The sequence below is a fragment of the Sus scrofa genome, chromosome 13 (genome assembly GCF_054392235.1).
Source record: "Sus scrofa isolate SSC_HxYL_T2T_F1_AM1 chromosome 13, Sscrofa_HxYL_maternal_Yorkshire_Landrace_v2.0, whole genome shotgun sequence".
Classification (NCBI taxonomy): Eukaryota; Metazoa; Chordata; class Mammalia; order Artiodactyla; family Suidae; genus Sus; species Sus scrofa.
Genome location: NC_139395.1, coordinates 147,537,133 through 147,564,544, shown reverse-complemented (window position 1 = coordinate 147,564,544; position 27,412 = coordinate 147,537,133). Strand labels below are relative to the sequence as shown.

The following is a 27,412-nucleotide window of genomic DNA, read 5'->3' as shown; positions in this document are numbered from 1 at the left end:
GATCGACCCCACAACCTCATAGTTCCTAGTCGGATACATTAACCACTGAGCCACGATGGGAACTCCTAAGGGTATATTTTAAAACAAATGTACAATTTAAAAAATTATGCAACTAATAGCTATTTATGGTTAAAAAACAAAACTGCAAACAATAGAAGCATACATACTTAAAAGTAAAACTCATCTTCCATTCCCACCCTTCTCCACTGACTCACTCTTTAAAAGTGTATTTTATGACATTCCCATTGTGACACAACAGAAAAGAGACACTCAGTGGTTTAAGGACCTGGCGTTGCCGTGAGCTGTAGTGTAGCTCACAGATGCAGCTCAGATCCCGTGTTGCTGTGGCTGTAGCGTAGGTTGGCAGCTGTAGCTCCAATTCAACCCCTAACCTGGGAACTTCCATATGCCATGGCTGTGGCCCTAAAAACACACACACACACACAAAAAAAGAGTGTATTTTAATAACTTGGTAAACTCCTTTGCAGGAGTATTTTGATTTTTCAAAGGAAATGGAGGTGAGAAAGGAATTCAAGAAACTGATCACTATCTATGATGAGAGACTGAACACGTACACAGATATTGGCTAGACTATATATGACAATAGTCTCTGATCCACAAACTCTTTAGCAACCAGGCCAGGGAGCCAACCACAACCTCTGCAGCAATTGGCCCAGAATGATCAGGACTTGGTTAATGACTGCCAGCTTACATACATTTTGCCCTTGCCTCTAACTTAGGACTAACCAGAGAAAACCAAACATACTCCTCAAATCAATCACATAAATTGTCCTGCTGGTTATCCCACCTCCAGCTTTCCTGTGTCAACAACCTCCAATCAGAGCATACCTGACTTTTTTTTTTTTTTAAACTACAAAGATTTCTTATTCCTCTGCCTGCCTCTGAGTCTATGCCAAACGAGAGATAGTGGCTGATCTTGCACTATAGCAAACCCTGAATAAAAAGCCACTGTTCTCATTCAAGTGGTCATTATTTGTTTCCATAATGACAAGAAAACGTTCCTGTAAGGAGTAAAAATGATAACAGAATAACTGCTTAGTCTACTACTTCAATAAAAGCTTCATTTATGAGGTTCATCTAATATGTATTATGTTAGTATGAGCCAGCCACTAAAATAAATTGAGTTTTTCTACAATTAGAAGAAACTCGTTTAAGAAGGAAACTACTTGAGGGGGCAGGCGGGATGGACTCCAGGTTTGGGTTTGGCATATGCACACTGAGGTATATAGAATGACTGGCCAACAGGGACCTGCTGTATAGCACAGGAAACTCTACCCAATATTCTGTGATGGTTTATGTAGGAAAAGAAACTGAGAAAGAATATATGCGTGTACATGTGTAACTGAATCACTTTGTTTCACATTGCAAATTATCACAACATTGTAAATCAACTATTCTTCAATAAAACTTTAAAAATGGAAAAAGAAAGACAGAAAGGAAGGAAGGGAGGGAGGGAGGAAGAAAGAAACTACTGAGCTGAAGCCTTGGGAGTTGGAAATTTGAATCTGAGTCATTGTTATGGTCTATAGCAGTCAAACAATTTACTTCAAACCTCTCAAAGTTCCTTGGTTAAACGTGAATGAAGAGAAGGCCTCCACAATGAACATAATAGCATAAAAAATACTACTAATAATTTTTCATGCTAATCTAATTTTAAAAATACTTTAGTACTTAGTACTCCTGAAGGTTTTAGTCATTTTTTAAAATTATCTAATTACTTGTCTAAGGATGATTGTTCCTCTCTCTCTCTCTCAATTATACTCAATTTACTATACCAGACCACAAAGTTTTTCATTAGTAAAGTTGGCAAACAGAGCATCTGAAAACATTTTGCTCCAGGGAATGATACTCTGGTAAATTTTACTGAAAATGACATTTTCATTAGCCTTGCTAATGAACTCTGCCTTTTCCTTTGGGAAGCCATGATTTATTAAAAGAATTAAAAGTGTAAAAAAAGCACCAAAATAATTACATTCATTCATTTTGAATATGACTATGATATTTGCAATAGAAAAATTAGTGAGAATTCCCTAAAGTCGTGGTGACTTTTAAACACTGCATAATTTTAGGTACTATCATTAGGAAAGCATTGCACCATTGCTCATTAGAAGGATAATGTCATTGTAATAGCTGTACTCTGAGGCATAAGCTAGTTAAATGAAGCACCAGAAAAAAATGGCAAAGTTTGTTTGGTGTATCACTCTTGTTCCACAGTTTGGTGACTCTGCATTGGAGCAGAAAGAAGTGCAGCTAGTGGCTTAATTTGGAGAAACTTCCAAGGAAAGGTTGCAAGAATATACAACTCTTATAATTGGTCTCTAGGTTTCATTATCTCTTCATGAAGCTGTCTGTTGACACTTAGCTTTGCAAGTTAATTGTGAACAAATCGGGAAAGAGTAAAGACTCAAACAATACAGCATTCAGGAAGATCTCTTTGGATCAGTGCTTTGGAATCCCTTCTTTGTGTTGTGACCTTATACTGGAAACTTGGGTGTGACTGGTGCTCTTCTGGTCCAAGGTGCCAGGAAGTTCAAATCAGGTTAGGGTCAAGCTCAGTCCAGGCTGACTCTGAGGTCAACCTACTGATATGTCCTTTCTTAGGCTAGAATCACTTGAGGAAAACAAGTTACTGGGGGTCATTAGAGCTCTTCTCCAAAGATGAACCACTTGGCTTGTCAACAAAATGGTTCTGCATGTTGGGCTCTGAGCACAGAATCTTGTTGAATGCCTTTTAAATTTGATCATGGAGAGAAGACGGTGTAGGAGTGAGTGAGGGAAACTCCTCTTCAGAGAAAGCTCCTATCCTAGAATCCCCCATACTCAAGGAGGGGACTACTTTAAAATTCATAACCATGGTCTTCTTAAATATAAAAGATAGATTTCTGAAGAAGTGATGATCAGGGGGTTTATTATAGGATAGCAAAGACCTTAGCCAACCCACAGGCAGTGCTGGCAGCAGAGAATTGCTTTAGTCCTGCTGCCTCTTCTGTCCAAGGGGCCTGATACAGGATGCTCTTGGGGGTGGGGCCAATGGATAGCACCTTTGGTGGTTTTAGAAGGAGGCTGGGTCTCTGGAGGTCCTAGAGGTTGGTCAATGCATCAAACTCAGCTGTCTGTAAAAAGGTTGCTCCCCTTCAAATAGGAAATGAAATGTGAAAGCATTAGCAACAAGAAAGCCTTAATTCTTCAATAGGTCATTTCAATTCGAGCGCAATATTTAACAGCACCTATTATGTTCCAGGCACTGTGGTTACACAGGGGAAAATGACCCAAGTTCTCACCCTCAAGGAACTTGTGGTTAAATGAAGGAAGTCAATATAGATAACAAGTATAATGTGATATGTGATGAGAAAACAAATCCCAGGCTGAGCCCTGAAGGATAAATTAGCCAAGGAAGAAAAGTGGAACTAATTTACAGGCTGGAAAGAGGAGGAGAAAAGCAGCAAGGAACTCTGGGAAATCCAGTGAGGCACGGTGAGAGTCTTTCCTATTGCTACCAATTTGGGATTCTAGCTTCCTCTGTTTTCTGAAAAGGGGAGTCTGAGTCTCTCCAGGTACAAGTGATAACATAAGGACCTTCACAGTCACTGTCTTCAGCACCTTGATGAAGTTGCTATGTCCTTCTGTCCCGAGGACTGGTATTTAGCCTTCACCCTTCCCTCTGTTCCTCCTTCCTCCCCCGTGAGCTTCTCACGTCTTCCAACATTTCTACATCAATCTTATTTCCCTCCCTTTTCTTTGCTTTCCCCTTGAGCCTCTGGAAAATGACCTCATTTCATTAGGCAGGGAATTCTGAGCTGAATTCAGGTCTCTAACATGGTCTCATTGGCGAGATACCTTGGAGCTGCCGGCATCCTCTGCTCCCAGGGTAATTAAGGGTCCTGCTGTCATGCTCTTGGAAAGTGATCTCATCAAGTGGGTGTTAGTTCTAGAAAGACAGCCTAATTGAGCAGGAGGCAAAAAGGGAGGGAAGGCCCAGGGAAGATGGGAGGGAGGGAGAGAAGGGGGCACAGCGGGCTGGGACGTTTCTGGGTTAGCAGCTGCTCTCTCACATTCCCAGCTCCCTCTGCAGATTCAGGCCCACCTGCCCAGAGACTTTTAACTCCTGGACTCAGAAGAATAGATTGACATGGTTACTGTGGTATGCTTGAAAAACTTGCCATCTGATGGAGTGAACCCTAGAATTACTTTGTATTCATTAACATTTTCTTCTAGTTTCTGTGCTCACTAAGAAACATTAGAAAACAGAAAAGCACCAAGAAAAAAAAACAAAGTTAACCAAAATTGCACACCCCAAAGATAACTACTAACATTTGCTGTAGGTATTTCCAGTATTTTCCATGCATATACATTTTCCTCACGAAAATAGTACCCTATAGCCTCTTTTTAAAAAAGGGAACTTACTTTTTTTCAGCTTCAAAGGGACTTGATAATAACAGAAAAGTAAGTATCTGTATGAGTTTACACCTTGGAAAATGTTTGGTGCAATTCAACTAATGGGTCAAACATAAGACATTGCAGTATTAGCCTTTCATAAAGATATTTACCCATTTAAGATGATCATTAAGCATACATCATATGTCCACATAAACATACATCCTTGAACGAGGGAATTGGGAGATCTGAGTGCTATTGTCAGTATTGTGCTCTCGACTCGATAAGCCATCTTAAGCAAATCACTCAAATTGTTTTTCTAAATAAAGTTCAAATTCTTAACCATGGTGTATGAGGTCCTGTATTGTCTGGTCCCTCCAGCTATATGGAATCACGTGTAGTTCCCAGAATGTATTATGCTCTCCTGTATTGTGTTTTTGCTTTTGTTTTTTGCCTGAAATACTTCTTTCCCTATGCCCCATTAACTCCTCCTTGCCTTTTAAAAAAATTAATGGTGGTAAAGTACGCATAACATAACCATTTTAACATGTATAGTTCAGTAGCATTAAGTACACTGAAATTGTTGTGCAATCTCCAGAATTCCTTTCATCTTGCAAAACTGAAACTCTATACCCACTGAACAAGGACTCTCCCTTCCATCCTCCCCGCAACCCCTGGCAACAATCATTTTACTTTCTGCCTCTGGGAGTCCGACACCTCAGGTACCTCTTGTAAGTTGAATCATACAGTATTTTTTTTTTTTAATGACTGGCTTACTTCATTTACCATAATGTTCCAGGCTCATCCCTATTGTAGCATGTATTAGGACTGCCTTCTTTTTTAAGGTTGAATAATATTTCATTGTATGTATACATCACATTTTATGTATTTATTCATTTGCCAGAGGACACTTGGGTAGCCTCCAGTTTTTGGCTATTGTGAATAATGCTGCCGTGAATGTGAGTGTACAAATATCTCTTCAAGATTCTGCTTTCAGTTGTGGGGGATATACATCCAGATGTGGAATTGCTGGATTATATGGTAATTCTATTTTTAAAGCCTCCTTTTTTAAAAAAATGATTTTTATTTTTTCCATTATAGTTGGTTTACAGTGTTCTATCAATTTTCTACTGTACAGCAAAGTGACCCAGTCACACATACATATACACAATCTTTTTCTCACATTATCCTCGAATTTTCCATTATTAAAAAGGGATGCTAGCTGAATAAATACTTATTTATACAATGAAGTCTTAGAAGTGGAATTGCTAGGTATAAATTCTTATGGTTTTGATGCATACTGTCACGGCACATGTTCTAAAGGCTTCTTTTTGTCTTGTATCAGCGTCTGTTGCCGGTACCCTGTATCAGCAGGGCAAGGGCCAGTAGTTTGAGGATCCTATATGGTATCTTTAAACTTTACCCCCAAAGAAAAGAAATCTTTATATCAAAATTCTTATTCAGAAGTGAAAAGGCATTGTGTACAACATCAGTTACAAGAAACAAAGTGAATGATCAATCATGCTGCTTAAATTTTCAACTAGTATAATATCAATTTTATTTTTCAATAAAATGGTCCTTCTAAAAAAACATGAAAATCCCTTCAAGTTTGTACATATTACTTTTCAGTTTACAAACCAGTTCTAGTTACATTCCTTTTGTTAGTTATTATGTTCCCTGGCTTACACATGAAAAAATTGAGGTCCAGTGAAGTGACTTGCCTGAGGTCGCAGAGCTGATAATCAGTGCCTTCTGGTTCCAAGTTCATGCACTGTTTTTCCAATGACAGATGATTCATTTGCCAGTTCTTGAGGTCTAATCATCATGGGTAAACACAATACAGACTTTTTAAAGATCTGTTGTTTGTTTGTTTATTTGTTTTTTTCTAAGCTGGAAAGGTGATAATGGTTTGGGGAAAGTAGCTGAAAGCTGTGATTTAGTAAGAAACCATTTTTGTGGACGATACCTAGCACGGAAATATAAATAGTAATTCTTCTTTTCCTGATGCCCTTCATGGTGCTGGTACAATGTGGTACTGACCATGGTGGACCCTGAGGTCAGCCTGCTTGGATTTGAACCTGGGCTCACAGCACAAGTTAACCTCTCTGTGCTTTCATTTCTTCACTGACAAAATGGACAATAACAACTTGCATCGCGTTAGGTTATGGTGACCATTAGATGACATGATGTGAGTGCCTGGCATGTGCTAATCACTTGATACAACTCATTGCTAGTGATGAGGACCTAGATAATACTATTCCTGTTTTATCCTGGGGAAGAGGGTACTTGGAAGGGGCCGGTGTAGAACAAGGTAAGAGTGAAAATAGCTTTCTCTGGTACTGGCCGATTAAAATACATAATTAAAAGGCTGCTCTAGTAGATGATCACTGGTTTTAGAAATTTGATTACAAAATCGTCTAGGGCAGTTTAATTTGTGTTTATTCTGTCTTGTGGTTTGTTGAGCTGCTTCTATCTGTGGGCTTACAGTTTTTGTCGAATTTGAGATATACTTAGCCATTCTTTCTTCAATGATTTTCTGCTTTCCCTTCTGGCACTCTAATTACAAGCATGTTTAACAGCTTGGTATTAAGACCTGGTTCGGGTTTTTTCCCCCCTCTCTTTTTTTCTCTCTGTGGTTCAGTTTAGAAGTTTTGCATTTCTATGTTTCTAAGTTATGGACCCTTATTTTGCAGTGCCTAATATGATATTGTTTTTTCTTTTGACTATACCCAAAACACATGAATGTTTCCAGGCCAGGGGTCAAACCCATAACACAGCAGTGACAATGTCAGGTCCTTAACCTGTTGAACCACAAGGGAACTCCTAATCTGCTGTTAATCGAATAAAATCATAACCATTTCAGATATTATATTTTCCAACTCCAAGTTCCATTGGGTTCTTTAGTATATCTGTCATTTCCCTCTATATGATATTCATTTTCCATTAAATCCTTGAGCATTCTGGTATTAGCTATTTTAAAGTCCCGTCTGCTAATTATATCCTCTGTCATTTGTGACTTTGTCTCGACTTACTGGTTTTTCTCCTGGTATAGGTTATGTTTTCCTGCTTCTTCATATGTCAGGTGAATCTGTTCAGGAGTGGGCGGAATCCCTGGAGTCTAAGGCAAAAAGAGAGAGAAGGAGGAGCATAAGTAAGGAGGATCGACACTGGCTTCTGTCAGAGGAAGATCCAGAACAGGACAATTCTGCTCACACAGAAGCAATGGCAACAGCGCCTTAAATTTATATGGCACCTTGAGGTTCGCAAAGCACTTTCATCTCAATTACCCTCCATAACTTACACTATATCTGTTGCTGGTAACTGGGACAGGGTACAGGTTACAGATGAGAAAACTCATGTTCAGACATGTTTAAGTGACTTGGCCAGAGTCCTATTCACTCAGAAGTCTACGGGGCATTATTACCATTCTTACTGACCTGTAACCTTTCCCATTCGGGTGTTGAGGAAAAAAGCCCAGATTCTCTGCCTCAAGAAATTCTGATGCACGCACAAACCTGATAAACTCTCAGAGTCTTTTAAACTGCCTCCACCCCTTTGTTAAAAATTTTATGAATGACTAAAAGATATTTGTTACCACTAGCAATTTGTTAGTTCCTCCAAGAATATAAAGACATGATGGAATGGGTTGGGAGGACACAATAGTGCTTTCCTCATAAACATACTGGCATTTATTAGCAGGGAGCCCCTAATGTCTTAGGATGATCCTGGGACATCTAACTCACCTTCAGTCACTAGTTAGCCCTTGCATCACTGCTATGTTGTAGCCCTCGTTCCCATCTTTGGAGATTCTAGTCTGAAAGTGGTTGAATGATTTATATCTAATATAGTATAAATTGGACTAAGATGCATTTCTCTTTTCCCCCCTCTTTTCAAGGAATTACATCAGCAAATCTGTATCTACATCAGTAGCTTTAAAACTTTTCTTTTTTTTGGGGGGGGGGCAGCTCCCATTGTGGCTCAGTGGTTTACAGACCTGACTAGTGTCCATGAGCACGTGGGTTCACTCCCTGGCCTCACTCAGTGAGTTAAGGATCCGGTGTTGCTGTGAGCTGTGGTGTATGTTGCAGATGCGGCTCAGATCCCACGTTGCTGTTGCCCTGGCGTAGGCCAGTGGCTGCAGCTCCGATTAGACCCCTAACCTGGGAATCTCCATATGCTGCAGGCTCGGCCCTAAAAAGCATCCCCCCCCCAAAAAAAAAACCCTTTTCCTTTTTAACAGCAGAATATCTTCTAAAAAAATAGAATCTGAAGTGGAGCCCAACTACATAACACAGATAAAAGTCACTTATGATGGAGCATGATAATGTCAGAAAAAAAAAAAGTATACATGTATGTGTGAATGGGTTACCTTGCTGTACAGCAGAAAATTGACAGAACACTGTAAACCAGTTATAACGGAACAAATAAAAATCATTATATATAAAAAAAAAAAAAAGGTGGAAGTGATAGGGTCGAAGAGGGGTGGGGCTGGCAGAGTCCTGCCCTCTGGAAAGCCCCTTAGATCCCACCTGGTGAACCTGAGGCCCTTTTGCTGAGCCCCAGAGCTCCAAAGAATTTGGAAAAACAATAACCTGTATAATAAAATTAAAACATCCATTCAGCCCTCCTTCTACCGAAGGAGACACTGGGTTAGATCTTGGGGTAGCAGCAGGGAGAAGACAAAGTGAGACAGGGATCTACAGCTCAAGAAATTCACAACCTAGGAGGAATACATCCACCAAGAACTAAATACAGGGCAGAAAAGCTAAACCCCAAGAGAGATTCAGATCAAGGGCCACAGAAGCATTCATTCTCTTGACTCGAGGACACTAGCTAAAAGCTCAGAAAATATAACAATGAGGATAAAAGCCGTAGATGGGGGGCTTTTCTCTGTGAAACTTACAAGAAGGATTTCAGTATGCAGAAGTGATCTCTGAGAGAAAGGATATGGTCAGTTTCTAGCTGTCATCATACTTAGAATATTTTTTTTCAAGTTTCTACACATTACATGTATTCATTTAGCATTCGAAGAAAACCTTAAGAAAAAATTGCATGAAATGATAATATCTTTAATGTTAAAGAAAAAGAGCAGATGAAATACTATTTTAAAGTCTACATATATTATTTTCATTTGAGTGAGCTTGAAGACACAGAGAGGAGAGATGACTGAAGGGTTAAAGCCCCGTTTAGAGACCTCCATGGCTCCTTTGCTGGACATTCTAGGTGCTCTATCATCAGTCCTCCGAGTAACTTTCCAGCCAGAGCCACCCCCCCCACCCCTAGTTCTTCCTATAATTTTATTTTAATTTTTTTGGTCTTTTTTTAAGGCTGCACCTATGGCATATGGAGGTTCCCAGGCTTAGGGGTCTCATCGGAGCTGTAGCTGCTGCTGGCCTATGCCGCAACCGCGGCAAACATGGGATCAGAGCCACATCTGCGACCCATACCACAGCTCACAGCAACACCAGATCCTTTAACTCATGGAGCGAGGCCAGGGATTGAACCTGCATCCTCGTGGATACTAGTTGGGTTCATTAACCACTGAGCCATAACGGGAACTCCTTCCTACAAATTTTTAAATTTCAAGCAAACAAACCAATGTTCCCTGGGCAGGCTCTCATTCTATATCTTCACTCACTGTTCCCTCTGCTGAAATACCCCCTTTGCCTTCTCTCCTCTTGTTAAAAACCTGATCCACTTTGTGTCAAAGCCTAGCTCACCTACCATCTCCTCTGGAAAATCTTCAATATCTCTGCACCCCTCACCACCCTCCTCTAAACCCAAAAGGATGATTCTCTTCTCTGGTCTCACATCTGTTGCTTGTTCCTCTATTATTGAACTTCTCACTGTCTGCTTTGCAAAGCATTTGTGTACATCCCTGTCACCAGTATTGAACTAAGAGCCCTTTGAAGGCATAGATGGTGGCCTTTTCATCAGTTTCCCCTAGAAGCCCTAGCACAGCTTCAGGCACCCGGTAAAATAAATATTTTTTTCTCTGATAAATAATTTTTCTCTCTGATAAAATATTACAGAGCATGAGGAAAAAGAAGCCTGGGGAGCTGAGGCTGGATATAACAAGAATAATTCTGAGATGGAAACAAAAAAAAAAAAAAGAGAGAGAGAGAGAGAGAGAGAGAGAGAGAGATCAAGAAAGCAGATGGAGTAGACAGGGATAAACTTTCCCACAGGTAGCTCCTCGGGAAGACATCTCTTTGACCTCACCTTTTGCCAAGACCTACTGCTACCTCATCTCCTGGGTTTTCACAACCCTGTTTCTCTTCACTTCACAAACTGAGGTCAAAATTAGTTAGGACAATCTGGCTTTAAATAACAGAAGCTCAGGAGTTTCCACTGTGCCACAGTGGAAACAAATCCAACTGGTAACCATGAGGTTGCAGGTTCAATCCCTAGCCTTGCTCAATGGGTTAAGGATCCGACATTGCCATGAGCTGTGGTGTAGGTCACAGATGAAGCTTGGATCCCACGTTGCTGTGACTGTGGTGTAGGCTGGTAGCTGTAGCTCCAATTCGAACCCTAGCCATGGAACCTCCATATGCCTCAGGTGCAGCCGTAAAAAGCAAAAAAGAAAGAAAGAAAGAAAGGAAAAAAAAAAAACCCAAAGTTTAATTGTCAATAAAAATATAAAGACAGAGTGGGGGAGAACTTTTAATTGGATGGATGATTGGGAAACTCTTAAAACTTAATAAAGAGAAAAGAAACACCCCAATTTAAAAAGGGCAAATATTGGAATAGACATTTCACCACAGAAGATATATAGATGACAAATAAGCACACAAAAACATGCTCAAAATCAGTAGTCATTAGGGAAATGGGATTTAAAACCATACACGCCTACTCAAATGTCTACAATTAAAAACACTGATTAAACCAAGTTTTGGCAAAGATATAGAACTAGTGGGGCTCTTGTGCAGTTGCAGGGGGAAGCAAAACTGATATGACAACTTTGGAAAACAGTTTAGCAGTTTCCTAAGAAGTTAAATACACTTCTAACACATAACCCAACCATTGGGCATTTTACACTAGAGAAATAAAGACACATATCTGTACATAGACTTTGCACATCATTGTTTATAAAAGCTTTGCTTATAATGTCCAAAACTATAAACCCCCCAAATTTTTATCAAAAGAGGGATGGATAAAGAAATTCAGGTGTATTCATGGAACAGACTACTACTTGATAATAAAAATGAGTTAATTATTGCTACACATGGATGAATATCAAAATAATCATGCTTAGTGAAGGAAGCCAGACATCTCCCGAAAAAAGCATGATCTCATTTATATAAAATTCTAGAAAATGAAAACTAACCCATCATGACAGGAAGCAGATCAGTGGTTGCTGTGGGATGGGTTGAAGGGGCAGGTAGGGCAGGAGGGAGGGATTATCAAAGGTCATGAGTAAACTTTTGGAGGGTAAAAATATACATTTATTATCTTTATTGTGGTGATGGTTTCAGTTTATATACTTTTGTCAAAACATAAAATCCCACACTTCCTTTTTTTTTAGGGCCGCACCCACAACATATGAAAGTTCCCAAGCTAGGGGTTGAATCGGAGCTACAGCTGCTGGCCTCCACAGCTCACAGCAACAGGATCCCCGAGCCACCGAGCAAGGCCAGGGATCAAACCCGAATCCTCATGGATACTAGTTGGATTCATTTCCACTGTGCCATGAAGGGAACTGCCTAAAATCCCACACTTTCAATACATACAGTTTATGGTTCGTCAATTATGCCTCAATAAAGCTTGTTTTTTTAAAGCAACAAACAAGAAATTTCTCTTAAAACTAAACATATAGTTACCATATATACTAATTGCACTCTTGGGCATTTAAGCCAGAAAAATGAAAACTTACGTTTACACAAAAACTACAGGAACATTCACAGTAGCTTTATTCAAATCAGTAAAAAAAAAAAAAATCTGGAAACAATACAAATGTCCTTCATTGGCTGAATGGCTAAAGGAACTCTGGTATCTCCCTGCAATGCATACTGCTCAGCAATGAGAAGGAACAAATATATGGTACATGTAACAACTTGAAAGATCTGAAGGCTGTTGTCTTAGTGATGTGCAAAGGTGATGTGTAAAGCGATCTGCAAAGGTTACGTTTGTAATTGTTCTCAAATTACAATACGATAGGGTAAGTCAACTATACTCCAGCAGAATTAAAAAAAAAAAAAAAGCTATAGAGATGTAGAGCAGATTTGTGGTTGTCAGGGGCCAGAGGGGGTCAGGGAGATGTGACCCTAAGAGGCAGCCCATGGGAGTATCTTTGTGATGGAACTGTTATGATTCCTGACTGTTCTGGTGGTTATATACAATTTATGTGGGGTCAAACTGCGTAGAAATAGACATGTTTATGCACATGATGAGGGCATGTAAAAACTGCTGAAAACTCGAAGTCTATAGTCTACCTAATGTCTGTTTCCTGATTTTAATATTGTTCCAAAGACGTATAAGATGTCACCATTGGGAGAAGTTGGATTCAAGAGACTCTAGGAGCCAGTTTTGTGAATTCTTGTGCTCTATCATGATTTCAAAATAAAAAAGTTTACAAACATGCATAATGGTGATTTAAAAAATAACTCTTCTGGAGATTGCAGGTTGGGCTGGTGAAGTTAAAGCTAAGACAGTTTCCCCCCCAAAGCTCTTTTTAAATGCCTTTACTTAAGTAGCCAGTCTGGGGCAAAGAACAAATGAATTCCTCTTCCTCCTCATTTTAAACCAAGGCAAAAACCCCAAAATGGTGAACAAGTCTATAAACAAGTAGTCTTTTTTTATTTTTTCGTCTTTTTGCCTTTTCTAGGGTCACACTCACGGCATATGGAAGTTCCCAGGCTAGGGGTCTAATCAGAGCTGTAACCACCGGCCTATACCACAGCCACAGCAACTCAGGATCCGAGCCCTATGTCTGCAACCTACACCACAGCTCACGGCAATGCCAGATCCTTAACCCACTGAGCAAGGCCAGGGACCTAACCCGCAACCTCATCGTTCCTAGTTGGATTCGTTAATCACTGTGCCACCACGGGAACTCCTACAAACAAGTAGTCTTGATTGGTCTTTTTTTCTTCAAAGCAGAAGGCATGGGAACGTGACTTTACAGAGGGTGGGGACAGTGTCTTTATGATCCTAGCACTTAGCACAGTGCTTGGCTCCTAGCAGAAGCCCAGAAAAGGCTTGGGAAGGAGGAAAGGAAGGTAGGAAGGAAGGAAGGAAGGAAGGAAGGAAGGAAGGAAGGAAGGAAGGAAGGAGGGAAGGGTAAGGAAAGGGAAGAGACCTCTGGTAGACCTTGGACCATCTTCCTTGTGTGTCAGAGCAGAAAGGTCATGTCAGTTAATGGCAGATCAGATTATAGGACCAACTTCTGAGGGAAGTGCTGGCAAGGAAGGAGAAGGCCCATTGTGTGAAAGGCCACATCCTTAGAAAGTGAAAATTACAACTCCTGCTGGTCTTCTCTTTCGCCAGGGGCAAGGGTGCTCCACAGAGATGAGGCTCCTTTGCAGACTAGAGCCAGGCTGGGACTGGGAGGGCCTTAGAGAGTCACCAATTCAGTCCGTAGTGGAAGGTTTTAAGGATGAATATGAGCTGAGGTCTTGACAGAGAGCCCAGAGTCAGCGAAAGGTGAACCAATTCCAAAGCCAGTTCAGAAGTCCGGAGGGAATCCCAAGGGGAACCTATAATCGGGAGTCAGATCAGGCAGAACTGGCCAGATCAGAGACAAGCACGGCCATCTGAGCAGCGGGGGAGGTGCTCCCTGCCCTCGTCTGTCCTGAGCCCATCTGATGGCACAATTACAGACCAGCCAGAACTGACAACAACAACTACACTGGGACTGATTTCAAAAGGCATCACCAGAATACAAAGCTTTCTAGACTAAATGTTAGGAAAACAGCTAATATTTACTCAGCTTCTCAGGGCTCCTTTCCTCAAGCCTGTTTTGAAGATCCTATAATTCAGTTTGGGTGGACTGTTTGGGTTCAATGTCACATAACCACATTGCCCCCTTTTTCTAGTTCATACCTCCATCTTCCTCCTGGATTCCAAGGTTTTGTGTTTGAAATAGTGTCCACTTGTTTGGGACCTGTTTGCCCTTGGTTATTTGGTTACACTGCCTCCCTCTACGTTTATGTGACTTGGAGTTCCACATTTTTCTCTTACGATCCTTTACACCATGGCATAGCTACTCTAGATTACAGGGTTCAAGGATACAGATTTAGCAGAAATATAGATACCTAGTTTTTCTAAGAAATACATTGAACACAGCACTGTGAGGCCGCATTTTCCTTCGTGACAGCTCTTGACTTATATTTCTCATCCATCTTCTTAACCTTTCACATCATTTCCTGAAGCCATTTCATCTTCCTTCTAAAATGCCAACCTAAAAATAAGCAATCACACTGAAAAGGATCCAGATGGAAACAGAAAAACATGGACACACTCATTCGGTACGCAAAACATTTTCTATATTTGTCAGTAGACTTAAGTTTGCTTCTCATCTTCATGTTTGCCTCATCACAAGGGTGTGTCAGAGATTAAAAGAAATGTTTCAGCCCATTGGAACAAATTCATTCCATGTGGCTTCTGACTTCTGGTGGTAATAGCTTTTATTTTGGCACTGTAAAGGCTTAAGAAAATTATCTGAAAATAAATAGGACTAATTTTGGAATTCCCCTTGTGTTTCAGCGGAAACAAACCCGACTAGTATCAACGAGGATGTGGGTTTGACCCCGGGCTCCGCACAGTGGGTTAAGGATCCGGCGTTGCCGTGAGCTGTGGTGTAGGTAGCAGATGAGCTCAGATCTGGCATTGCTGTGGCTCTGGCATAGGCCAAAAGCTGCAGCTTCCATTTGACCCCTGGCCCTGGGAACTTCCATATGCTGCAGGTACAACCCTAAAAAGCATAAAAAAGAAAAAAAAGGGGGGGGGAGGACTATTTTACATTTTTTATTTGATCAAACTAAGACTTCAGATTATTATATGCGTTCTTAAGAAGTACCTGATTGTCAGGAAAAGAAGGCCGTGTCAAGCTCAGAACTTGGCAAATTCTGTAACCTTTCTTGGTGTAGGAATACGGAAAGCTTTCTAAGTCACGTCTTTTGCTTCTTAGACACAGTCAGTTGGGACATTAGAGTCATGAAAACCAGACGAATGCTGTGGATTACAAGAAAAGTCATAAATGTAAAATAGACTAATCAGAATTCCTAATTGGCTATTATTTTTAGAATGCTCTTGTTTTATTCTCCTTTTAGAAGAAAGAAGAGTGATACATGTGTACACACTTTTATCAGAGGGGATTTCATGAGGAACTTTTTCTCAAAGGAATCTTCTGGTATCAGCACACACATTCATCTAAAAAAAACTATGTTTTCCTTATCTATAGCCTTGTTCACTGGCAACTGGCATTCAGAAGGAGAAAGTTGAGATGCCAAAAGATAATGAATCACCAAAGGAAAAAAAAAATAACATATTCATTACCAAAATAAGCAATCTTTCTACACCATATTAGAACAATTATCAGAATAAAAAGCTGAAATAAAAAGTGTTTACTGGATAACTATCTTTCAGCCAGGAGAGGTCTCGTTTCCTAGGCAGCATGATGAGTCTTTGCAAGACTGTAGTAAAGAGTTATAAATTTTAGGACCAAGTTAAACAATCAAAGCCACTGAAGTCTGCAAATCACTCCCCCAGGATTTGAAAAACATTAGCCCCTAAATTGTGTGGCTTTAGAAAATGGAACTTAGACCTGCTATCAAGTTTAATTCTATATGAATTATCAGTCATGATTTGATTATCTTTTAGGTTCCAAAAATGTTGCGAAATTTCTTTCTTTTTTTTTTCTTTCTGGCTTTTGTCTTTTGAGAGCCACACCCCAGCATATGGAGGTTCCCAGGCTAGGGGTCTCATCAGAGCTACCGCTGCCAGCCTACACCACAGCCACAGCAACGCAGGATCCGAGCCAAATCTGCGAACTACACCACAGTTCACAGCAACTCTGGATCCTTAACCCACTGAGAGAGGCCAGGGATCGAACCCGCAACCTCATGGTTCCTAGTCAGATGATTTCCACTGCTCCAGGACATGAAAGTACAGGTGCTGCAAAGGCAACCAAATGGTTGGTATGCACATTTTCCCGAAGAAGATGTTGGACCTCAAAACCAAGGGGGCCTGTCTTCAAATATCTTCAAGGTGACAAAAGTACAGCCATTCTATCCTGCACACCCATGCATCTAAATCCCACCCTTAGGTCCTGTCTAGACACAGCCCTGACCCAGAGTTGGATGTGGTCTCTCGGCTTCTCGAACTCTCTGAAGTATGAAAGTACCAGCTTGTGACTCCAGGATAGCTGTTCCTTCCCTGGTCAGGAACTTGTTTTTGTTTTTGTTTTCCTGTGACATGTAATTGTTCTACTCTGTAAGCTAGTCATTTATTTACATTTTTCATCTCTCCTAATAGATTATAAACTTTTTTTTTTTTTGTCTTTTTAGAGCCGTACCTGCAGCATATGGAGGTTCCTAGGCTAGGGATTGAATCTGAGCTGTAGTCATCGGCCTACACCACAGCCACAACAATGCCAGATCCAAGCCATGTCTGTGACCTACCTACACCACAGCTCATGGCAACGCCAGATCTTTAACTCACTGAGTGAGGCCAGGGATTGAACTTGCATCCTCATGGATACTAGTCAGATTTGTTTCCACTGAGCCACGACAGGAAATCCAAATTGTAAACTTTTTGAGTGCAAAGACTATATCTTCTTTGACATAACAGATGAACGTGGTAAATTATGAAACACTCTCACAGGTCTAAGTGTCTATTCTTGTGAATTCTTTGCATCTATTAGTGCTTAAGATGTCATAGGTGCCCAAGAAATACTTGTTGACTGACTGAACTACTGAACAAGTGAATGCCTTCAATTATTTCCAGAATTATCAGCAGAATTCCCCATAGTAATTAGAACTCTCTAGATGTTGAGGCCCAGCAAAGAGAAGGTCAGTGCTCTAAAGGGCATTCGTTGGAATGGAGCCTGGCCGGCTGACCTGCCATCCGCAGTTCACTGTCCATCAGACACCAGTGCTGCCACTGATCCTCCATTTCACACTATAGGATTTGGTTGCACCCTGTGGCGTCCTGGCAAGTGGTCCTCAGGGAAGTGTGGCTGTCTGACTCCACGCTAAAAAGGTATTTCAGGACTGGTGAGTGCAGAGGTTTGCCAAAAACTACCCCCATCACTCGCAGGTCCAAATAGCAAGCGTTAGCACAAATATCCTCCCTCAAGAAGCGAGGGGAACTAAATTAAAAGAAACCAAGCTGGGTACTTTGCTTCGTTGCTCTTTTTCTGCCAAATACATAGGACTGAATACATGGAGAAAACGGTTCTGCTTTCAAAATGCTTCCAAATTTTGTGACGCTTTTGAAACTGTTTTATCAATTGTAATCTGTCCTGCAATAGAGATGTCACTTTTAGGGGAAAAAAACAACCTGTTTTGGTAGCAGATGTGGGAGAACTCTAAATAAATTACTTTCTCATCATGACATTAATATTTCTCTTATTTCAAAACCCAGAAAGGAAAAATTCAGAGGGTAAAAAATGAGGTTTCAGAATGGTCACTTGCTGTATCAAATTGGGAATCTAGAGGTCCCCTGGCCATCTGTTCATCTTTCATCTTAGCCAACCACAGGTAAAGCCAGAAGCACCCAGATTCTATGACATGTTTGCAATGCCTCACTGAGAACACTTACCAACTGCTGTATTTTTTCCCACAGAGTCTCACTATTTCACTATAAATACTAAAAGAACAGGCTCCTTGTTCTCAGGCAAGAAAACACAGAAGCTTCATTTGTTTATTATTTTTAGCCACTATGCATTTTGTGTGCTTTATAGCTTCTTGAATGATTGTTTAATTGTGAATATATTGGCATGTGATTTGAGGTCAGCTGTTTGTTCTCTGGGTGGTACAGTCAATCCGTAATCCCGACAGGGAGAAATCTCATTATAGTTCAAGCTTCCAATTCTAGACTAACAGTATATAATCTCTAGCTCTTCAAATCCTCTAGGTCTCTCGTGAAAAACATTTCTCAAACTGTTTCATTATCCTTGGATGTAGTTTTTAAAGCAGTTTCTCTTTTCTACATTGCTCTAAAAAATGAAGATTGGCAAACAGAATAAAAAGATTGCGTCCAATTTCACCACCCAAAGATACTCACAATTAATATTTTGGTACATAGTCTTCTCAGCTGGTTGAGAGAATTCTCTGAACAAGCACCAATACAAACTCAAAATAAGCTCCACTAGGGCTTAAGTGTTGCCATATTCTTCAAAATCTTTTTTTTTTTTTTTTTTTTAAGCCGGAACCACATAAAGTAAGACTTTCTTTTATTTAGTGTTTTCAGTTTGCCACCAGTACACAGCTCAAATGCGCCTTTCATCTCTGGGACGACAGTGTTTTTAAGGAAAAAGTGGATTTCTGCTGTTTCAAAGCTCATTACAAAAATGCCTTGACTGGAGTTTCTGTCATTGCTCAGCAGTTAACGAACCTGATTAGCAGCCATGAGAACCTGGGTTCAATCCCTGGCCTCGCTCAGTGGGTTAAGAATCCAACGTGGCCGCCAGCTGTGGTGTTGGTCACAGACTCAGCTCAGATCTGGCATTGTTGTGGCTCTGGCATAGGGCGGCAGCTACAGCTCCGATTTGACCCCTAGCCTGGGAAACTCCATATGCCTCAAGTGCGGCCCTAAAAAGACAAAAAAAAAAAAAAAAAAGAATGCTTCCACTGATTACATTTCACTGATTTCCTGCTCCTCCCCGATTACCCCTACCCTACCCCAGCACTTCTTAAACATCTACATCTACTCTGGGATCCCTTTGTCTGGTTACTTTGCTTCCATCTTTGCCTCTGAAGGGTGAGAGGAGGAACAAAAGGATAAGATTGGAAGTAAATAAAACAATATTAATAGTGGTCAAGTCTGGAAAATTGGAACACAGGCATTGGTTGCAGTCGATTCTGTATTCTTACAGATGTTTTTAAAGTTCTAAATATCAATAAAACGAAACAAAAGATATGGTCCTTGTGTTCAAAGAGTTCAGGGTCTGATGCAATGCTCAAACAATTATAGGACATTCAAGATTTGCAAACAGATCATCCCTCTAGAGAGCTTTCTAACAGAGGTTACTACAAAGTGCTCGACTCTTGCACTAGAGGAACACAGAGCAGGGAGCAGCCCACCTTTCCCCAGTGATGTCTTCTTAGAGAATGTGGGACGGCTTCTGTAAAAAGGCAGAGTTTGACTTGAAGCTGGGAGGATGAGCAGTTTTTCTGTGATTTCACATGTGAGTAAGGGCACAGTGTAGAAAAAGAACACGACATGTGAAATCAGACTCTGAGACCATACAGTGTGTCTGAGGAACAGAATGTATTTTCAGTATGGCTGGGGTTGTTCTGCGTCAGCAGATCAGCTTGGAGAGGTGGGCATTTACTAGGTGGTGAAGAGTCCCATGTGACAAGCTACCCGATGGTGGATGAGGAAACAATGAAGCAAGCAAAAGGCATAATGCAACTTTTATGTTGGCAAAAATCCTTCAGGAGATAGTGTGGAAGATGGATGGGAGGGAGGTGGAAGGGAGGCAGAGAGACCAATTAGGAGACTCCTGCAATGATCTAGGTGAGAGATGACAATGGCCTAGAATAGGGCAATGGCAGAGAGGGAGTGGAAGACAAATGGGAGGTCTTTAGAAGATAGAATACATATTTCATAGAGACAAATTGGATGTGGGGAGACAGAGAGGACAGAATTGAGAGTGACTTCAGCATTTCTTGCCTTGGAGTTGGGTGATGGTGCAAATTCACTGAGATAGGGAGGAGTAGGGAGGAGATGGAATGGATGAGTAAAATTTACAACATATTGAGTTTGAGGAACCTATGATACATCTTGGAATTGCCCAAGAGACCTTGAGGTCTAGGGATTTGGAGTGAGTGCAGAAAGTGTGCTTCTAGGCTAGAAGTAGACTCACCAATGTGGGATCACTGGGCTGAGGCCAGGTCTCATTGAAGGTGTCCTAGGAAGAGTAAGGGAGAACAGAGGCGGCAACTCTTGGGGTGCTCAACAGTTAAGAGACTGAGGGAAGGACCAAGAGGAAGAAGAACAGGAGAGAGTCACAATGTCAGTCAAGGTTACATCTGCTAAAGCAGGAGATCACTTCAAGAAGAAAGGAACGTGGATAAAGAAGATGTGGTACATATATACAATGGAAAACTACTCAGCCATAAAAAAGAATGAAATAATGTCATGTGCAGCAAGATGGATGCAATTGGAGATTATCATACTAAAGTGAAGTAAGCCAGACAAGGAAAGACAAATACCATATGATATGACTTATATGTGACCTAAAATATGACACAAATGAACCTACCTACAAAACAGAAACAGATTTACGAACATAAAGAACAGACCTGTGGTTGCCGGTGGGGGGGGTGTGGTAGGAGGGTTGGGGGCTGGAAGGAGTGGGAGTTTGGAATTAGCAGAGGCAAACTATTATATATTGAATGGATAAACAACAAGGTCCTACTATATGGCACAGGGAACTATATTCAATATTCCATGATAAACCATAATGGAAAAGAATATTTTAAAAGAAGAATATCTACATGTGTGTATAACTGAATCACTTTGCTGACAGCAGAAATTAACACAGCATTGTAAATCAACTATACTTCAATAAAAAATGAAAGAGGAAGGAAGCAACAGTCTTTAGGTTAGAGCTGGCCGACAAGCCCTGTAAGAGACAGTATTGCCAGATAAAATACACAAGCCCAGGTAATTTGAAATTCAGATGGATACATTTTTTTTTAGTATATACGTATCTTCTACTTTGCTGAATATGCAGCCCCAGTAAGATAAGACTAAAATGTGCATGTAAGTGCGGTAGTTAATGTGGGATCAGAGGACCTGGGGGAGTGGGAGCAGGAGGCGACCAAGTGGCAGTGCATGTGAACCAGTCCTTCCAGAAATCAGGCTGTGAAGCAAAAGTGTAGGGGCAGGGTTAAGATACAGAGGATTTTCCTAAGGAGAGCAGGTGCTAAATGGTGTGTCACCCCCACCTAGCCCAACCAGCTAGAGACCATGTGAGGTTCAAGACTGTGACTTATCTGTCTTTGTAATCAAAGTGCTGACCTGCCCAGACCCTTTTTCTTGTTTATCAGGAACTCAGTAAGTGGTTGCTAAATTAAATGCTTAGACTGAGTTTCTCCATGCCTGTGGTAAAGAACTGAGCTAATCTGGGCGAACCCAGGAGATGCCTCACTTTTACCTCTAGCTGGAAGTTATGATAGCATATTTTGGGCAAATATCATTCACGTTTATCAGAAGGATCTGGGGAGCTGCCTCAGCTCTCCACTGCTACTTACCAGCAAAGGCACTTTGGAGAGGCCAGCCATCATTTCTCCCTCCCCCTGAATACACAGTAGCAGCAGGAGCAGCTGGAAGTCTCTTAATTGCCTTGTGTTTGTCAAGACGATGCAACTCTCCAGGTGAGTGAAACATATTCTGAATACCTGGCTGAGGGGAAAACAAAATAAAACAAAGCTTGCACCAACGCAGCAGAGTAAGTTTCTCAAGCAGCTTTTTGAGGCCAGTGGAAAACTTCAGCATCCTTCACATCAGCCTGAGCTCACACACCACCTTTCCTCCTTTACACGGCCAAATGAAATCCACTCACTGTTGGAGGAATAAAACCAACCATAAAACAAACCTATTAAAAGGCGCTCAAGATCTGAAGCAGGCGAGCAAATGCGCAGGTGCTCCCAAAGACAGGTCTCGGGTGTTTCTGCCCCTAATGCAGCCTGGACTCTGCTGGGGAGGGAGCAAGAAGGTGCTGCCACTGCTATGCCTGGAGGGTCCTGGGGCTCTGCACCTGCTACGGTACAGAATGGAGGTCCCAGGATGGGTCTGGACGGGACAGGGTCTGGGGGTGCTTTCTGTGGGTGGAAGGAGAAGGAAAAATGGTTTCACGGAAAGACTTGGATTTTGAGGCTGGAATAAACCTGGGTTCAATCCCAAGTCCACCCTACTCTAGTTCTGTAGTATCGGGGTCTATAATCTGGTGGTTGTGAGCTAAGCTTTCGAGTTGGACACATTTGGATTTAATTTCTCGTGCTACTGGGGGAAAGAGGAGAACAGGATAACACTTTTCAAATACCTTCCTTATCCATCCTTCTTGCTGTCATTCTGCCTTTATCGCTCTCAGAAAGAGAAAAAGATGAACGGCACCCCAAAGAGGAGGAGGAGGACACGATACAGGGAATGTTCCTGTCAAACAGCTGGAAGGAAAGGAAGGCCCTTCAACTTGGGGAGGAGGAGGAGGAGGCAGGAGGGCAGAGAAGAAGAGCTCAGGAGGGAGGACTAGAAACTGTCAGTTCAGTTGAGGAGGATTCCAGAGCAGTAGGCTGCTCCTCCTTCTGCTTAAGGGGCTCCGGGAGGACCCTGATATAGAGGATGCCACCCTGAGCTGGGGTGAGCTCACAGAGCAGAGAGCGGGCCTGAGGCTGGACCGCCCCCCAGCTCGGTGGTCCTCAGCCTGAGCCAGAAGCTCCTGGGGTCCCTAGCAGGGACACAGAAGGTCTTTCAGAGCTGAGGCCAGCAAGCCCACCAGAGGAGGAAGGGACCCAAAGCAGAGACTGTGAGGGGACCGTCCCCACCACCAGGGACAGACCTGAGACCCAGGTCGGATGTCCTGGTGGGAAGAGGGGTGCCGCTGAGCCAGCAGCGGGGAGGAGAGAGAGAGGGGACATTGCATGACACCAGTCAGGCCAAGAGCACAGGCCACAGGCTGGTGTGGCCTGGACTTGGGCCGCAGGTGTGAACAGGGCCCTGTGAACAGGTGCAGTAGGGACTTCGGGCGTTGAGACCCTGCAGAAGAGAACAAGGCCCAGCCTTCTCAGGCAGGAGAAGCAAGACCTAGGGAGGGAGAAACAGGAAGAAATTTGAGCCTTGAATTATTTAAATACTTGCTCGAAAGAAACTGAGATGATGCAAAAATAAACAAACAAACAATGTCTCTTTTACTCCCATCTTCACTCAAAAAACCTCAAGATCTTTGACTTGACAAATTTCGATTTTTTTTCCTGCTCCTCTGAGGGATGTGAGGCTCTGGAGATCAAAAGCATCAGTTATAGAAAAGAGAGGACCCTACCAATTATGCACATTTGAGGTACAGTATACAAATTTAGAGCACCCCTCTACTCTAGAGGAGCTTTGTAAACTGGGGTTATCTACTTAATTTTGGGGGGCCTTAGTTTCCTCATCTACAAAATGGGAATAATACTACTTCATAAGGGTTGTTGGGTGTATTAATGAAATGATGCACGTGGAGAGGAGGGTATAGCATACACCACTCAGGTTGCCTATTAATGGTTACAAATTTTATTGTGTAGTTTCAATGAGCCTCATTTTCTACCTCTGTAAACTGGGACTGTAACAGCCATCTTAAGAAATGTTTGCAAATAGTGTTAATTTCCCTTTCTCTTCTGTTCCCTTTCTTTCTTTCTTTCTTTTTTTTTTTTTTTTTTTTTTTTTTTTTGTCTTTTTGTCTTTTTGTCTTTTCTAGGGCTGCACCCGCAGCATATGGAGGTTCCCAGGCTACTGTGGCACCACAGCCACAGCAACGCCAGATCTGAGCTGCGTCTGCCACCTACACCACAGCTCACGGCAACGCTGGATCCTTAACCCACTGAGCAAGGCCAGGGATAGAACCCGAAACCTCGTGGTTCCTAGTCAGATTCATCAACCACTGAGCCATGACAGGAACTCTTCTGGGCCCTTTCTGAAGAGCTACCCCTTATCTTAACTTGTCTCCTACCTTAAATAAATACATCTCTCTTTAGTTATTCAATCAAAACACTTTATTTTTATTTTCATTATAGCTGGTTTACAGTGTTCTGTCAATTTTCTACTGTACAGCATGGTGACCCAGTTACACATACATGTTTACATTCTTTGTTCTCACATTATCATGTTCTATCATAAGTGACTAGATATAGTTCCCAGTGCTGCACAGCAGGCTGTCATTGCTTATCCATTCCAAAGGCAATAGTCTGCATCTAACATTTTCTGAGTTTTGGCTCAGTGCAGATCCCTCTCTTGAGGGCTTCCGAGACGATAATAAATAATAATATTTATTATTCACAGTCTGGTTGAAGAAGCAATATTTTTATGTCTTTATCATAGAAGGAAAAAATTATGAGTGTATAGCAAAAGCGCCACAGTCATTCAGAGGAGGCAGAGTTCATTTCTAGTTAGAAGTCAGCGAGTACTTTCGGAATAACATGGTATTTGAACCAGACCTTGAAGAATGAGAAATACTTAGGCCTCTGAGGATTGAGGAGGGCAGTCTAGGTAGAAAATTGTGGACATGAGGCATAGGCAAGTGTGTTGTGATGGATAGGCGGTTCTTGTGACCAGATCAGAGAAGATGAAAGGCTGGGAGTAAAGATAGGCTAGAGAGCTGGGCACAGTCCTGATATGATGGGCCCATGATGCCACCAAGCTAATAATCGTCAGCTTTTCACTTTCTCATAATATGTCATGAAAGGAAGGAAAAGGAACTAGAATGTATTGAGCTCCAGATACATGAGCCACAGCACCGAGACCACTGTTCTATGCATTGAACCTCTAAAGCTTATGGCCATGCTGGGAAGGTACGTATGCATGGAGGATGAAGCTGAGGTTCCGAGAGGGTGAGGGACTTACCTAAGATCACACAGCTAGAAAGTAATCCACTGGGAATAAAATCTGGGTTCGCCTGACCTAAAACTAGTACCATGAGATAAGGCCTTTAGGCCTTATTTGTTATACCTGTTTCCTGTGAAAGCAACCCTTCCTTCCAGCTTCTGTGTTTAAGGAAATTCTCTGGCCAATAAATTAGCAGGCAGGGTGTGCTGGAAGCCATCTGAGGAACCAAGACCCAATAGAAAGACGTTTTTGATTCTAGGATTCAGGACCACGGAAAACTGCCAGAAGGAGATGGGGCTTCTCCTCCTCCAAATGGCTCCATGAGTGTCCTGGTGATCGTGAGCCACCCAAGGGGAACAGCATCTGGGATGAGACCCAATTTAAGAGGGTAATGGGAGACTAGATGAGAGAACCCAAAGATACTTTCGTCTTCCGGGTATTTAGGCTCCATTGAAGCCCCAGAAGATTCCATTTTGAAGTGGATCCTAAGTCAGCATATATGATAGGCTAATGTTTATTGAGAAGGCTCAGAAATACGTCTCTCCTCAGCAGGAACTGATACAGCCAGACCCAAGACATTTTTGGTTTTGTACCTTAAATCTTCTCTCGGGGGCATGAGATACCAGATCTGACTGTGTGAGCCCTGGGGAAGTGACCGAGGCTCAGAGAGATGGGTTGACCTCTCCAAGTTAACACAGATGGGAAGAGGCAGAGTCAAGGTGAGAGCCAGAGGCCTTGATCCTGGCTTTGTTACCATGCTGATCACAGGAGAATAAACCCACCTAATCAGAGGACTGAAGAAATCGTTCATGCTTTCAATGGCCTGTGATGGGGTTTATGAGAATCGTTGAGCTTTTCCATCTAGAAGAGACAGTAAAGATCATTTTGTCCAATTAATTCATTTTATAGATGAGAACACTGAGGTTCAGAATAGGAAGCTGACTTGCCCAAGGTCGTAACACTTAGCGGTGGGACACGGTCTAGGTCACAGATCGGCTGCACATGGTCGGCCCTCTTTCCAGTAATGCTTAATAACATGTTCCACAGACTATTAAGTACCCCAGCTCCCACACCCCCACCCCGCACACTCACATGTGGAGAGTCAAGAGCCCATCGATCACTGCCTTGCATTTAGACAGGCATACCTTTCCAATTTGATGAAGGAGATAAAAACGTGTCCTAACTGCAAATCAACCAGTGAAAGCCACTTCCCAGACATCTGGTATACTTTTCTGGTTTGAAAGCCCCTACATTGTTTCAGCATAAGTCTTAGAAAGCCAAGGCAGCAAGTTGGCCGCCACGCTCCAGCTCATTTTTTATGAAGCTCCCCAAATGCTAAACAGACTTCCTGTGCTCTCAGTGATGAGAACCTCCTCTCTGGCCAAAATCCTGCCCCACTTTTTTCACCCCAGGAATATGCATTGGCCCCACAGCAGGGGCAGCCAGCAAGCAGCCCAGACTGTTTCACCCTCTGGAACAGAATGCCTGAAGCCCACCTCATTCCTGCTTTCCTTTTTCTAGGAGGGGGCCATCCCTGGCTCCCATGAACCCAGGCAGGGGCTGTTTCCCATCACTTCTTGCAATGAGGTCTTTCCTGGAGCCTGAGAGAAGGAAACCAGGTCTCTGCTCCCTCTGGGATTAGTGCCATTCTCCCATCTGTTCTCCCGGAAGGCCCTTTCTCTAGGTCTGGCACGACTTTCTCCCCCAAGACAGGCCCAGCGAGGGTCCATTTGTGTTCCTGCCCTGCATTCCAGCAGAGGCCCTGGGGCACTGTGGCTGGAAATGATTTGTGCAGAGAACTCGGCCAGCTTCCCTTTTAATCCCTCCCAAACTCACAGACGCAGGGATTCCTGCCTCGTTCACCTGGGGGATGGGAGGAACCTCCCTCCCTTTGACTGGGCCTCTCTAAGTGGTGCCCTAAACAGTGAGTCTCCAGGAAAGACGTTGTAAAGAGCCTCTTCCTCCAGGGGTTAATTATGAAATCAAGATCTTTAGAAGCCCCTCCTCCCCGCCCCAGAGCCCCAGAGCTTTGGCTCTTATCTGAGCAGACAGAGTTCAGATTAGAGCCAAACCTCCATTCACCCCGCAGTGTTTCCTGAGTGCCACTCTGCCTGGGGGAGGGTGGGCTGGAGCTGGGCCTGGAAGAATGGGCAGCATTTGCTGAGGACGTTCAGGCGAGGAGACAGGCAAGCTAAGGCCTGGGAGAATGAATGACCAGGGCTGCGGTGAGGAAATGGGAGTCAGGGGCAGCTGGAGGGGAACAGAGAAG

General features: G+C 42.4%; 1 protein-coding gene across 3 annotated transcripts in view; it reads right to left on the bottom strand.

The window, feature by feature from the left end:
- Positions 1-854: 854 nt before the first annotated feature.
- Positions 855-27,412, bottom strand: part of LOC110256399 (uncharacterized) — a 138,235-nt gene continuing 111,677 nt past the window's right edge. The window contains exons 2-7 of one of the 3 annotated variants that reach the window (XR_002337851.2): positions 25,926-26,004; positions 21,822-21,972; positions 15,416-15,570; positions 14,652-14,797; positions 7,428-7,513; positions 6,071-6,210 (exon numbers count right to left, since the gene is read on the bottom strand). Coding sequence is in view for 2 of the 3 variants with exons in the window: in XM_084990754.1 (XP_084846880.1) it covers positions 6,138-6,210; positions 7,428-7,513; positions 21,822-21,972; positions 25,926-25,954 (339 nt within the window). In the remaining variant the exon portion in view is untranslated. Of the gene's footprint in view, positions 3,154-5,928; positions 6,211-7,427; positions 7,514-14,651; positions 14,798-15,415; positions 15,571-21,821; positions 21,973-25,925; positions 26,005-27,412 lie in introns of those variants that run through there. The other 2 variants (XM_084990754.1, XM_084990755.1) reach the window with 2 other exon arrangements.